At 40.9% G+C, this 13344-nt stretch overlaps 2 protein-coding genes across 2 annotated transcripts in view; both read right to left on the bottom strand.

Moving 5' to 3' along the window:
* The window catches only part of LOC112562177 (protein-tyrosine sulfotransferase 1-like), a 30067-nt gene extending 23470 nt beyond the window's left edge, over positions 1-6597 (bottom strand). Inside the window, exon 1 of the mRNA XM_025235255.1 lies at positions 5985-6597. The gene's annotated coding sequence lies outside the window, so the exon portion shown is untranslated. The remainder of the gene's footprint in view (positions 1-5984) is intronic.
* Positions 6598-10746: 4149 nt separating this feature from the next.
* Positions 10747-13034, bottom strand: LOC112562172. The gene is made up of 3 exons (XM_025235241.1): positions 12542-13034; positions 12019-12190; positions 10747-11594 (listed from the first exon to the last, which is right to left on the bottom strand). Exons 1-3 carry the CDS (start codon positions 12666-12668, stop codon positions 11468-11470), a joined length of 426 nt encoding a protein of 141 aa, XP_025091026.1. The 5' UTR covers positions 12669-13034; the 3' UTR covers positions 10747-11467.
* Between the last annotated feature and the right edge of the window lie 310 nt (positions 13035-13344).

The raw sequence follows: 13344 nt of genomic DNA, 5'->3' as shown, positions 1-13344 counted from the left end.
AACCGTTCAGCGCCGCCGGCAGACACGTAATCAGAGAAAGGCAAGCAAATGGCGGAGGTGCAGGGTGAAGGCCGTTAGCCAACGACCTCATTTCTCTCTGTTTTACCTTACTACTACATAAGTCTACTCCTCGAGATGGGTAGGTGAGCAAGGTTTATGCAAGGTATTGAATTCAGAGGGCCCACGCGAATTTTTAAACTTTTTAAAAACAGTTTTCCTGTGAGAATATTTACTCGGACCACCAACATTGCATACATAGGGCAACGAGGCGAATGGTAAAAGGAATTCTGCGGATGCTTGTCCCGGTTTCCTCCCTTGTAGATAATGATGAGTGCGGAATAGAAAATAGAGGATTGATGAGCTGGAAATAGAGGATTGGAAGCAGAGTGTTCTTCGACATGTTGCTAGGTGCACACAGCTTCTTCATCTTCTCGAAGACTGTACCAGGGTCTTCATTGCACGCTGCCTCATCTCTCCTCTCCTGCAGCACTTCACATGGCAGGATGGAGCGGGAAAATATGTTACAGAATCATTCTCACAAACGATATTTAGATCATCGTCGATGACAGCGAAGAACTGTGTGAGTTGTTTGTTAGCTGACATTAAAAAGTCTGTAGTTCTGTGGTACTTCAACAGACATGGCATCTCCAGCTCAGAAGGACATCTTTGGTGAGCAACTGTTCCCGTTTCTCAAAGAATATTTTCAAGTCGGATTACTTGGTCTCACTCAGTTGTTTGACAAGGCTTTTACACTGATCCAGTGCCGTTGTAATGTCCTCAAATACACTGAAGCCGTTGAAGATGACAAAAGAGAAATGCTACAGGAGTTCTAAACACCAGATTTCCAAGATAAACCGATGGGCTTAATGCATCTTTGATGGCAAAGTTATTTTAGGATTTCTTAAAACCTACCTCAGTCCGTTGTCATTTTTCTGCAACGATATCCACGATAAACCTTACAGAATTGGGTCTTGAAGGACCCGACAATGCACTGGTTTACTGGCAGCAAGAAGTCAGTTTGTGATTAAGGAGAACAACAACCCCAATATCAGAACAAGCAAGTGTAAAGTTGACTGGATGACAAAACCTTAAAGAGCTTATCGGGATGTTGTATGTTTGACCCTCCTGTTTTCAGACTAATAAGCTTGCATCAGATGTTCAGAAGAATATGCCATTAAAATTAAAGTCCAAGTTCTGTTCTCATGATAAGCCTGTCCACTCGGTTTTGAGTCACTGGAAGAGCTTGCGTCTATTGCATCTTTATTTTTGCGATTTTTGGCTTGACCTTTAGACACTTACCATAGGCATAGAGCAAAGTTTAACACTAAAGAGTTTCTAGAGAGCGCAGGACTGAAAACGATTAAATTATTAAAAGACAAAGATGAAAAATTTCTATAAAAAAAAAATGATGAAAAGATGAAAGATGAAATATCGCTTTACCTTCTCAGCTTCTTCGGTGGTGTGTGTTCCTAACAAAATGATGCTATTATTACTGTTATGTTGACGGTTATGATGCAGTCATTTGAATTGTTTCCTGGAGATTACAGAATGATAAAAAGAAGGACGGGTGTCTTACATCTCGAGTCGTCTGTCGTGGACTTCTTATGGCAAAGCAGCCGGCCTTGTAACCAGGTGTCACAATAAAGAAAAAAACTAATGAGGGAATTAAGAAGCGTCCAGACCTACGAGTTCGCGATACTCTCGCGTGGTCTTCACCGATTCGTCAGCAGCTGTGACAGCAATGTCGCCCTTGATGTCAGCGTCGTGCTGTCGTGCTCATGATGAAGTCTGGATTTTTCATGATCTGCTAGGCGACATCACTCACCACAGAGAGGCGGTGCTTTGTGTGGTTGCTGCTGCGAGGCGACGAGAGAAGTCCACTCCAGGCACCACAAAGCCGAGGTGTGTGTTGGAATGTCGCGACGGTGAGTCGTCATGAGTCTCCATGTCCCTGACCCCAATTTGTTCCCGACACCTTCGACGTCCATATAGACTGAAGAATGAGTTCATGGGCGGATGTGGATGGCCCAGAACCAGAGAACAGGCAGGCAGCCGACAGCAAGACAAAAATGAAGATAATCGTTTTTTTTTTTTTTTCACACTCTCATATCCGCATTGTTTAAGGTACCCCCTGCTGAGACCTCACAGAGTATTTTGCAAAACGTTGACGTTGACTTCAAAAAAATTTAAATGCGTTAAAAATTTTTGTAAATGAATTACTACTATCGATGGCAATGATAGGGGAAAGATGGCGTGGTTTGGTGTGATAACGAAAGATCACGTGATTATAACATTTGATGTATAATTATAAAGCTCATTAATTTTATTTATTTTTATGGGTGTGCCTGCAGTCATTCATATTTCTCAGAGGTGCAAGCAGGAAGCACAGTTGAAATTTGTCGAAGCCAAAAAAGAAGAACCCTCGTTGTTTGCCTTTTGTCATAAAGCTGTTGCTCTTGACAGGTTAATCACGCGCAACAACGCACGGTTGCGCTGGATCACTACTCACGAGCCTCCCCATCCCCGGATAGACAGATGGGTTTGTCTCGTCGCACGCCTCACTGACAAATTCCTACCTCCTGTCATCGAGACTGCCTGTGATAGTTCATCTACACGGCCATTATTTATTTGTCTGCAGTAGGATTTTTACATTGTCTTAACATTTCCTCTACCATGTCTGCGTAAATTTCTCGACAACATTTTCACCCTTTTCTCTCGACACTGTCTCCACATTATAGTTTTTAGTTTGCTTCACGTTTGCCAGTAAATCTTTCTTAATAGTTTCTATGCCATCTTCTAGAGATGGTCCCGCACTACATCGACCTGGAGCAAGACGACGCCATTCAGCGACCACCTTGACGACGGACAAAATAATAGTTTTAAATGGGTTGCTTAAATCTGTCATGGAATCATCTGGAAACGTTTCCAGAAAAAAATGAAGCTAATTTTTTTCCTTTCAAGGTCTAGTGAACTGCAGTTATTTTGTAAATGATTGAATGAAGCTCAAAGCAAGCGAAAGTTTCCCAAAATCTAGGTTTATATCCTCATCCCCCTTATCTTTCAGTTCTCGAGTTACACCATTGATAACCACCATCACCAAGCAACCCAAACAAGTCAACAACACAGATGTCAGGGTTGTAAAAGGAGAAGCTTCTGATGTAATGGCATCAGCTAACAGTACACCTGGGACCATGTGTTAATTAGTCGTACCTGTCAAATAATTACGATTTTCATATAGATAAGGAAAAGGTCGTTCTGACTTTTTCTCAGTAAATAAACATTATTGACTAATAAAGAATGTTCAGACCAGCTCGACTGCGAGGATGAATGATTTTTTTGTTTAAAGACTATGGCTGGGGGAGAACAGTTGCGAGTGAGGTTGTTGCCCTCGACGTTATGTACATTCGTGCACAAACTTCGCATATCACGTGAGGCCGCCATTAATGAGAACCACAGACTAACACGTGTCAGTATGAGAGACTTAGTTGTCAGCACTTTTCTCTTTCCTGAGCAGTGAGGTAAGTGGTTAATGTGAAAGGTTGACAGGGGCAAAGAGTAAATACGTCTGGGAGCGCGTTACAGACAGAAGGCCAGAGTAAACGACTACACGGCAGGAGCACATGAGAGGTGTAAAAAAAAAAAAAAAAAAAAAAAAGAAAGGTAAGAGGAGAGCAGGTGCAAAGACTGGGAACGGAATGGAGTAACAAGAGAGTAAAACAGAAAGAGAAATGAATAAATGAATTAAAGTTAAGAAATATAAAAAATAAAAAGTGTGTGATAAAGAAAAACAAAAGAAAGAATTTAGGAATGAACGAAAAATAGAGAAGAATACAGGTATAAAAAAAAAAAAGAAAAAAGAGCGGGATTTTTGTATTTATACTTGATTAGTGGAATGCTTTATAATAACAAGAATTAAAGGTTTATACACTTCAACATTTTGTGTTAAGCAGCCGCAAACAGAGCCAACACAGAGCCCATGATAGCTATATTGCAATACATTTTCCCCCTAGATGAGAAAGTAAATAAAAGTTTTTCTCTTCCAGGAATGTAATAATATAATACAATAATTTACATTTAAGCTTGGAAAAATCCATTATCAATATGTCGCAAGCACTGATGTCCTCATCGGAATCCCCGATGCATCTATTCTTTCTACGATTACCGGGAGGGACTTATTTCCTCAGCCGTTGTAGTTTTCAGGAATGTATCCTCTGGTTGTTGAACCCTGACAGGAGTGACAATTACAGGCGGGACCCATCCTTCCTGCTGCACCACAGAGATCAACAGATGCTGTGCTTCAGCTGCCTGGTCTTTGACTATACACTAAAGAAATACATTATTATGTCTGTTGAGGTCGATGGATCTTTTATATCTCCCCGTCCCCTTCTCTCTCTCTCCCCCTGTCTCTTTGAAGCTTGTCATTTCTTTCCAGACATAGATGGGTTACATTTCTTTCTGCACTGCCCACTGTACCGTGACTTGGAGAAAAAATATATACTGAAATTTATTAACAGCTTTTTTTTTTTTTTTTTGTTTTTTTTTTTTTTTTTTTTTTTGTTTTTTTTTTTTGTTCTACCCCCTCGCAAAATGACAACATTTACACGTACACCCAGGGCAGTAGATTGAGAGGCTTCAGTAATCCTTCGTGCCTGCTTGCGAGAGCGAGAGCGAGAAAAAAAAACCACACCTCAGTAAAGCATTTACCTCCCTTGTGCAAGAGAAACAATTATATTCTGTTGCCTCCCCTGAAATCGTCGATAAGCACAGCTATTATCATCACTATCTTCAAAGTCTTCGCTGGAAGTCTTTACCCTTAGACTACATTTTTAGTTTTAAGTTGCTTTCGGGCATGTTTATTTATTTATTTTTTTATTTCCTCCTTTCTGAGATATTGCCGGTGATTCTTATCGAAATAATACTTGACCGAAAAAAAATGTCAGCACATACTTAACTGAGAAGAGCTCGACATCCTTATTTGAGAGGACACCGATGAAGGAGAGAGAGAGAGAGAAAAGAACCTCCATCTCTACTGGTAACTGTAACCTCCATCTTTACTATCAGCAGACGGCGTGGAGGTGGGGACCATGACCAAAAAAGCGACTGGAATATCTCACACATGAAATGACAAATACTACCCATGTCGTATTCTCATGCTTGTGGTTGTATGTTCAACTGTAGCTTCCTTTACAATCCTGTAGGTACTGCGCATCTAGCTCGCCTCCATAATTATTATATGAGAACAATCTTGGTACTACACTGAGGTCAGGAGAAGGCAACAAAGGAAGGAACCAACTACTGCAGACTACAGGTGTCTTCGCATCGGGGTGTACCAGTCGGCAGGTCATGGCATCACCCGAGCATCAGAGTGTGGACAAAATTTATTTCCCTTCCCCTTTAATCTCCACAGCTTACGATTCGTCTCTTTTCTCTGTCTGCCTCTCTTTCTATTCCTCCCCACCACCACCACCACCACACACACACAAGCCTTGAAATGGTTTTTACTGCTGACACGGTGCTAAACAACAACCATCCCTCACTCCACTGCGCATTATGCAAAGACTGGCACATCAAATACTAGGAAAAAGGGAACTGTCACCAAGTATTTCCTCTCGGTGTGAGAACGCTCCCCTGCTTCCCTCCTAACCCGTCCTTGTCTCTCTTTCCCTTACTCTTTCTTTCCTCCTTTTCTGTTTTCATCCTATCTGTCAGTCTGTCTGTCTGTCTGTCATCAACATCTGATTAGATGACTGACAGACCAAACTAAGCCTCTTGGAGAACAAATGTGTCAACGGTTGGATTAACTATGTATCGATGCTTTTCAAGAAACAACCTTTCTTCTGTCTATCCGCCTGTTTGAATTCGTCTTGGCAGCTAATTACGCAGGTTGGGATGAATACCTGTGTGCAAGATATTGTTTACTTTTTAGTGCTGAAAAGAAGGAACATCCTAGAAAATTTGACAAGAAGTGACAACTGAACTCTTACCTGTTGGGTCTCCGCCGTGGTCAAGCGTAGCGCGAGGAAGACGATGAATGGGGTCGGGAGCCGTGTCACCGCCGCAGTGTTCAGCCGCTGGCTCGGAGCATGCGCAGTGCTGCCTACGTGCACAGAATTGCAGCGCCGCCACAATCATCCTCCCAAACAGACGGGAGGAAAATCAATTGACGGAACAGCAGTAACAAGAGGGTGGAGGCAGGTTGAGAGCTGGAGCACAACGAGCGCGCGTGCGCTAGTCAACACGCACTCACATGCATACACGCCTGGATACACACTCTTGCATCCCATCCTCCACCACGACTACGTGCACACGTGACCTGTCGGGATACCGGGTACCTGTCGATATACAATAGTGCGAGATGGGTAACTGTATTTATACCTGCGGTCCGTAATCCTCGTCTCCCGATTCGTTAGTCAAGGCAGTCACGCGTAACCGTCATACTGGAAATATTGTTTACTAACAAAATGACGTTTTGTATGTTTACATGTTTGCTTAGCTGTCGTTTTGGTGTCGTGGCGAAACGTTTATCAATAGTAACACATATTGTCATGTGTTTGGATCTTGTTTACGGCTCTCTGTTCTTCCTCTTCGCGTGGCGATTGTTTACAAGGTAGGTCGAGTTGATGTTACCTAGCCTTTGATTCTTATTTGCATAAAACATCGAAACATTTTCCTACAACCACCACCTCGACTAATGTCGTGTCATGTTGTCTGTCCAGCAGCTGTATATCTGCTTACCTGCCACAGCTTGCCTGAGAGAAGTCAATAAGCCTACCTACCTATTTACTTGTCACGTTGGTTATCTCACAGTCTACTCGTTTCACACTTATAATGATTAATATTGTTATTCCAGGTTTTATCACAACACAAAGCGTGTTTTCACAACTAGAAAATGAGGTTTGCATCACTTGACCGACGTGATGCAGAGATTTTTTTCCAGAATGTTCTTTCATGTGGCGGGATGGTGGTTTAATCCCATCCACCGTACTTCTGCACTCACTTGTCCTTCAAATGCTTTTATTATAATTAAAGCTATTCTTTAGAATTGTCCAGACTGCTGCACTTTGATGATTGAAACTTCTTCAGTGAAAAAAGAAAACTTTCTGTTTCTGTCTCTCTTTTATGTCATCGTTACTCTGTCTCATTAGTGCTTCTGTCATTCTCTCTCTCATTACTCTGTCTCATTAGTGTTACTGTCATTTTTTTCTCTCTCTCTCTCTCTCTCTCACACACACACAATCAATGGCCTGTAGACAGACGTTCATTACCATTCTTTCAGTTACAGTTGGTATTTTGATGTAAGATAATGATGATTGTTGTTTGCTGCTGTATATTTTATGTAAATGTACTATGGAAAGTTAATGTTATTATTATTTTTCCATATTCCAGTTTATGAAGATGCTAATGATGATGGCTGCTCTAGTTTCCGTTCTTGAAATGGGTTCAGGCCTACTCAAAGTTCGAGCTCTCTCTCTCACACACACACGCACACACAAGCATACGCACACGCACGCATATGTTCTTTGTAATCTTCACAATGCAAGCACCGTTCAACCTCCAGACGCTGCCAGACTAATGAAAACATTCAAGTCACTTCTATTTTTGAAAAAAAGTATAATCTTAGCACCCAAAAACAAAAATCTGTGAGGAACCCTCTCGTCGCTCGAACAAGCTAGATGAGAACCAGCTACCGCAACGCCCTCAAGCCTGCAGTTCACAAGAAGCACGTGCTCACCTGATTTCTCTCCAATCTTTCTCCCTTTAACCTCTGACCCCGCTACCGCGGTGGCGCATTGGTTTTAGCGCCTATTCACTAATACAGTGAGACTTGGTTGTGCAGGGTTCAGATTTCGTCTCATGCACGTGTTCTGATTGTCACACCTGTTATTATACAGGCCGACTGCTTTGCTGTGATAATATATTACACCTTAGTTGCTGGCTCCATAAAACTCTACTTACTCCCCCCTCACAATCCCGAACAAGTCCCCATCCCCTTTCCAATTTAATAGGATGGATCATTGTCAAGTGTTAACTCAATTCTTGCCTCAGAAACAAATTTAAAGATACGTAGCTCTTTAAAGTATTTATTCCACTTTTTAATACAGCAGTTCCTTCCATAGAAAAGTGTATAATTCTTAAATAAATAATTTTTAAAACAAACCCCAAGCCGTGCTGAAATCAGTACTTTTGTACATCAGTACTGAGGTTAGAGGTCACAGATTCATTACCTCACGAGACCGCTGTTTTGAGAGCCTGACCCCATAAGTTTTCACATACCACAGAAAACTATTTAAAAACAAATTTTTGCTAAAGAAGGTAAGAAGTTTCTTACTGCACTGGATGGACCAGCTAATGATAACAACAATTAAAGGGCTTTAGACTATTAGTTACAGAGAAGAGAAGTATTCAGAGGCAAGAAATTGGAACATTATATACTTACTACCATAAATAATAAAAGCAGTAATTAAAGGATTAAAGAATTAAACGCATGTTCGTCGTTACAGATAAGAAAAAAAAGAAAAAAGAAAGAAATGAAAATACGCAGACAGTGACGGCATCCTTGTATGCTCGCGATGTCAGCCGCAGTCACGTGCACACATATTTCTTGGTGTCAGACGTGACTTCGACACGCGGCACTCGCCATCACGACGTGCCGTTGACGTTAGGTACGGCATGTGCCAGGTGAGGAGAACAGATTCACCTTTTTTCTACACTGGCATTTAATGCCCACAAGAAGTATGACAGTCGCTAAAGAACGTTCCTGATCAGTCTCACGCTTCCTTCCGTCTACTCGCCCATTCCTTCCCCAAAAATTGAATTTAAAAAAATTAAAAATTAAAAGATACTTGGCTTGTTAAAATCGCAATTTATATAAAGGTAGGACATTGGCTGGTTTAAATACTCGAGAGCAAGATGTCCTGTGTACTTTTTACCACCGTAGTTTCTAAACGACAGCACAACGTGTGGGCAGCACTCGTATATTGCTTCATCTTGTAAATGATTCTTTTTCAAAAATTAGTGGCGATGAAACAAAATAATTGCAGTCTGTGTTAGTGTGTTGTCTATACAACCTGCGTTTGGAACTCGTTCACTCCCAGATATCTTAATTTCTAGCCCGTATCCGAATTTCATTGCAGATACGGAGTATTTAAATGAGCATATCAATCAAAGGGAAGTAACAAGACATTCGTACCTCGGAAATTTCTTTGTAGCTTCCCTTGAATAATCATTCGCTAACGAATTTGACACCCAGGCGTCCCATCACAGTTCACTTCGCAGCTACATTTGCATGAGTAGGGAAAGATAAACTAGCTCCACTTGTTTATCCCAATCTGGAAGTAAAAACCGTTGGTCTAAGAGTCGCAAACACAACCGAGGCTTAGTTAAAGCTGACAAGGCGAGAAGCACGTTCAAAAACATCTTCCCTACCAGATGGTGCAGGTGACTGAGGTCACGGTGACACAGGGCAACGAGCGTAAGATGAAGTGTACAGACTGAATTAAACACCACAGTCAAAGAACATCTTTGCCCATCAGTCAAGCGTGACGCTAACAGCTCTACATAAAACTGGAAATGGAGGGCAAAGAGGAGCTTGGAACAAATCTCACATGACTGTCAGTCACACGGGATTTATATCTAAAGGGTTTTCCGATGTGAAACAGGTAGCTGTAAATTTTCAGTATTTTTATTTATTTGTTTATTTATTTATTGTAAACTAAAGATTTCATTTTTTTTCAGAGGGTGGTTGCGCCATCCACGTGATGACTTGTAGAAGATAAATGACAAGGAAACAATTCAGGACTAGAAGTAGGAGAGAGAGAGACAAAGACATTGATTTAAACAGATAAACACTTATACTGGCTGACAAATCTTTGCGACAACACAAATTATCCGTCCATGAAGGTTTGTTTATGGATCTCCAATCCGTGTACATATGGTTCGCTCTCTGACCTTCCAGAAGCGGATGGCACACAGAGCAAGAATCAGGTGAGGCCACTGATTGACAGTGACACAATTGCTTTTCTGCATCTCTCCCGAGAAACAGACCTCGCTCGATCTTCTTCTCTTTCACAGCTGTGATTTTATTGTCAACTTTCAATCTATCCCTCATTAAAGTCAAGTCAGAGTCACACGTGTACTTGATCTTGATGCTACTGACCTCACGTGACATCTCATTAACGGCAACGATCTCCAATAACAGCGTCCTCCACGAGTAATGTGCTTTTGCCTGAGAGGCAGAGGGAGATGTGCGCTTTTTTTTTCTTTTTTTTAAGTTTGTACCCGACCTTTTATAATTTCATTATAAACATTGGGACGTTTATAATCGTGCTAGATTTCTGTGCATTGTCGTCGTCGTCGTTGTCATTAACATCATCATTATTATTACTGAATGGACATAATATGTACACATTATTTTACCGACTTCCTCGTTCTTTACATCTTTCCACTTCATTTGCGGCTCGTGATTTTTTTCGTCTCATTTACTTCGATGATTGCTGTGTCCGTGAGTCCAGACAGCGATTTGTGAAACACTTCAGCGATGTAATGCTTCAAGTTCTTTGCATGCCACGATAAATAAACAAGATTATATTTAGATCGGCAGTCTGTTTTCAGTGATCGGAGCGGTCGCCGAACTGCTTATTCTCCACATCGATCCCCACATCGATCTCCACCTTGCTTCATCTTCTCACTGCATTTTTCGCGCGTGTACCTGCTTCCAAGGCATCAGTCGTCGTGTGATGTTGTGTTGCATCTCCTCTCTGTGTTTTTGTTGGAACTCATTTTCTTGTTTGGTTTGCAATTCGATTTTCCTGCACAGCTCGTGCACATGGCAGGGAAGTGCAATATTAACATGCAGGCTTTATTATTATTGCTTCTACATAGTTAACTCCAGTGTAGCTTCAAAGTGTAGTATTGTTTGGTTGGAGACAGCTGTAGTATCTTACAATGGATGCCACAAACCTACAAAAAACATTCTCCGGGAAAACGTACACAAATCAACAAAGCACATGGACCTAACGGTATTTAAAAGACATATTTCTTCGCAAGTATTGTGAGGTTGGACAAACAGTTTTATTAAGTATCAGTAACACACAAGTACGCACGCACACACACACACACAGAGAAGATTTCATTTTTCAGTCTTTTTATCCAGATTTCTATTCTCTATTAGGTAGGTTTATGTCAAAAAAATTACTGGACTATTTTTATCTTTAACAACTAAGAAAACATTCAGTAAAAATGTGTCATTTTCCAATCAGAGAGTGGTTATTGAATCTCTTGTCCCCCTCCCTCCTCACTTTTTTAATTAGACAAAAAGACAAATATCAACTATCAAAACAATGTTTTAAAACCAATTTTAATAGTATTTCAAGCATACAGTTGGTGAAACATTTTTCTGGTTAGTAGCAATAAGGAAACATAACCCTGAAGTAAAGTACCTTGACTTGCTAACAATGGACGGGGTGGTTCACCCGGAATAAAAGCACGGTTCAGAAGGATTGTCTATCTTGACCAACGGGATATCCTCACAGCCCCTTATGTCATATTGACAGCCTTCGGGAGCTACAAAATCGATCCAGGTGTTTACTCCAAATCTGAAAAAAAGACACAGAAAGTTTGTGGTGTGCTGGGGCTCATTCGTCATTCCAGTGTGACTGATGTCGTCTGCTGGGTGTGCTGTTGGAACTGCACTTAGAGTGTGTTTCGGCTTGTATGACATGTTTGATATTCCGGCTTGTATGCATGTTTGATATTCCGGCGACATGGGAGGTCTATATGATATGTTTGATATTATAGCTTGTATGATATGTTTGATATTCCGGCTTGTATGACGTTTGATATTCCAGCTTGTATGATATGTTTGGGTAAACAACTTCAAATATCCGGCTTGTATGACATTGTTTCTATATTATCCGCTTGTATTTTTTGATATTCCGCGACATGCTGGAGGTCTAGCAAAAAAGGTTGGGCAGTGCACTGGATGAGTTTATCTTTTGTCTATCCCATTTTTCTACTTACGGAAAACATTTCATATACTCCAAGAAACATTGGCACCGGAAGCAATCGTCTGTGACCACTTTTTCTCCCACCTTGAATACGATTGGTTTGAACGGTCCGTGCTTGTTCTTGTCCGGCACATTCTCGGGCTTTGGTGTGTGCGTCTCGCACGTGTCACTAAATGTCACAGCCCCTGAGCAAATGAATCCAATAAACATGAGCAGCTTCGAAGAAATTTTACTCGCTTAATATGGTTCTTAATCGGCTTTGCCTATTTTGTTTATACTTAAGATGGCTGCTTGTTAACAAGGGAATCATTTAGTTATTTTAGTATGACGACGCTTCAAATTTAATTGAATTTTATAAAGTGGAGAAATAGTTACAGAACAAACTGAGGAAGTGCAGAGATAGATAAAGAGCCCAGATATAGAGAGCTATATAGAAGGAAAGACGCAGTCAAGAGAGAGACAGAAGAGGGAGAGTTTTGGAATGGTTAAAAAAAAAATTAAAAAAAAAAATTAACGAATGAAAATCGTCTACTTGCCATTCTTGTGGAACTTAGGGTTTTTTGATTGAATGTAACCATGCAAGCCTTGCACAGAGGGCCAGACTACGAAGAAAAACACGCTGGCCGTGAAGCAGTGGATGACAAAGATGTTCACTGAGACCATATTTGCCAGCTTGATTGACAATGTGAGGTTGGAGAGTTGCCTACCTTCTTCAATGCTCCGTCAACAAAGCAGCAGACTGCCTGACTACCAAACAGGCACAGGTGGCTTTATTACCAACGGCACCTAATCACAAGGTACGTCGTGAATACGTCAAGTTGAAAATATGATTTAAGCGGAAGACATCTGATAGGCCTGTGATCACAGATGTTCGATGTGCGAGATTACTACGATAGGGAATCGTTTATCAGAATATTATTAAGCTGGAATTGCGATTTTAACGCACTTGTAGAAGACTCTGCATATGATGGGCATGTGGCGGATATAAAAGGAAATGAGTTTTACCTCTTTGCTGCCCCATAACTAAAAAGCCGATGACTAGATCATTGTTTTGACGACAGGATTCTGATAACATTAAACGTTATTGATATTAAGTGTTGTCTTAATGTTAATGTGTTCAGAACTACTCGATCTTTGCTTTCGTTTGGGTGTATAAATATTACTGCATCTGTTTGTTTTTAAACTGTCTAGGTTAAAGTTGACTAAAAGACATTTTAAAAATAAGTTCTTCGTTTAAAGGAAGAACAAATAATAGAATAGCATCTTTGCACAGTGTATACATGAGACTAGACAGACCTAACCAACAGCGCAGTGGATTGCGTCAGCTTATTTTAAGAGA

The sequence above is a fragment of the Pomacea canaliculata genome, linkage group LG4, assembly GCF_003073045.1.
Source record: "Pomacea canaliculata isolate SZHN2017 linkage group LG4, ASM307304v1, whole genome shotgun sequence".
In the NCBI taxonomy this organism is placed as follows: Eukaryota; Metazoa; Mollusca; class Gastropoda; order Architaenioglossa; family Ampullariidae; genus Pomacea; species Pomacea canaliculata.
The sequence above is the reverse complement of the archived record's forward strand: the minus strand, read 5'-3'. Positions and strand labels throughout refer to the sequence as shown.

Coding starts and splice junctions, on each gene's coding strand:
- LOC112562172 (XM_025235241.1), bottom strand. CDS start 12,668: ATGGTCTCAGTGAACATCTTTGTCATCCACTGCTTCACGGCCAGCGTG. Junction 12,191..12,541: donor CCCTAAGTTCCACAAGAATG/GCAAGTAGACGA, acceptor TCATTTGCTCAG/GGGCTGTGACATTTAGTGAC. Junction 11,595..12,018: donor GAGTATATGAAATGTTTTCC/GTAAGTAGAAAA, acceptor TCTTTTTTTCAG/ATTTGGAGTAAACACCTGGA.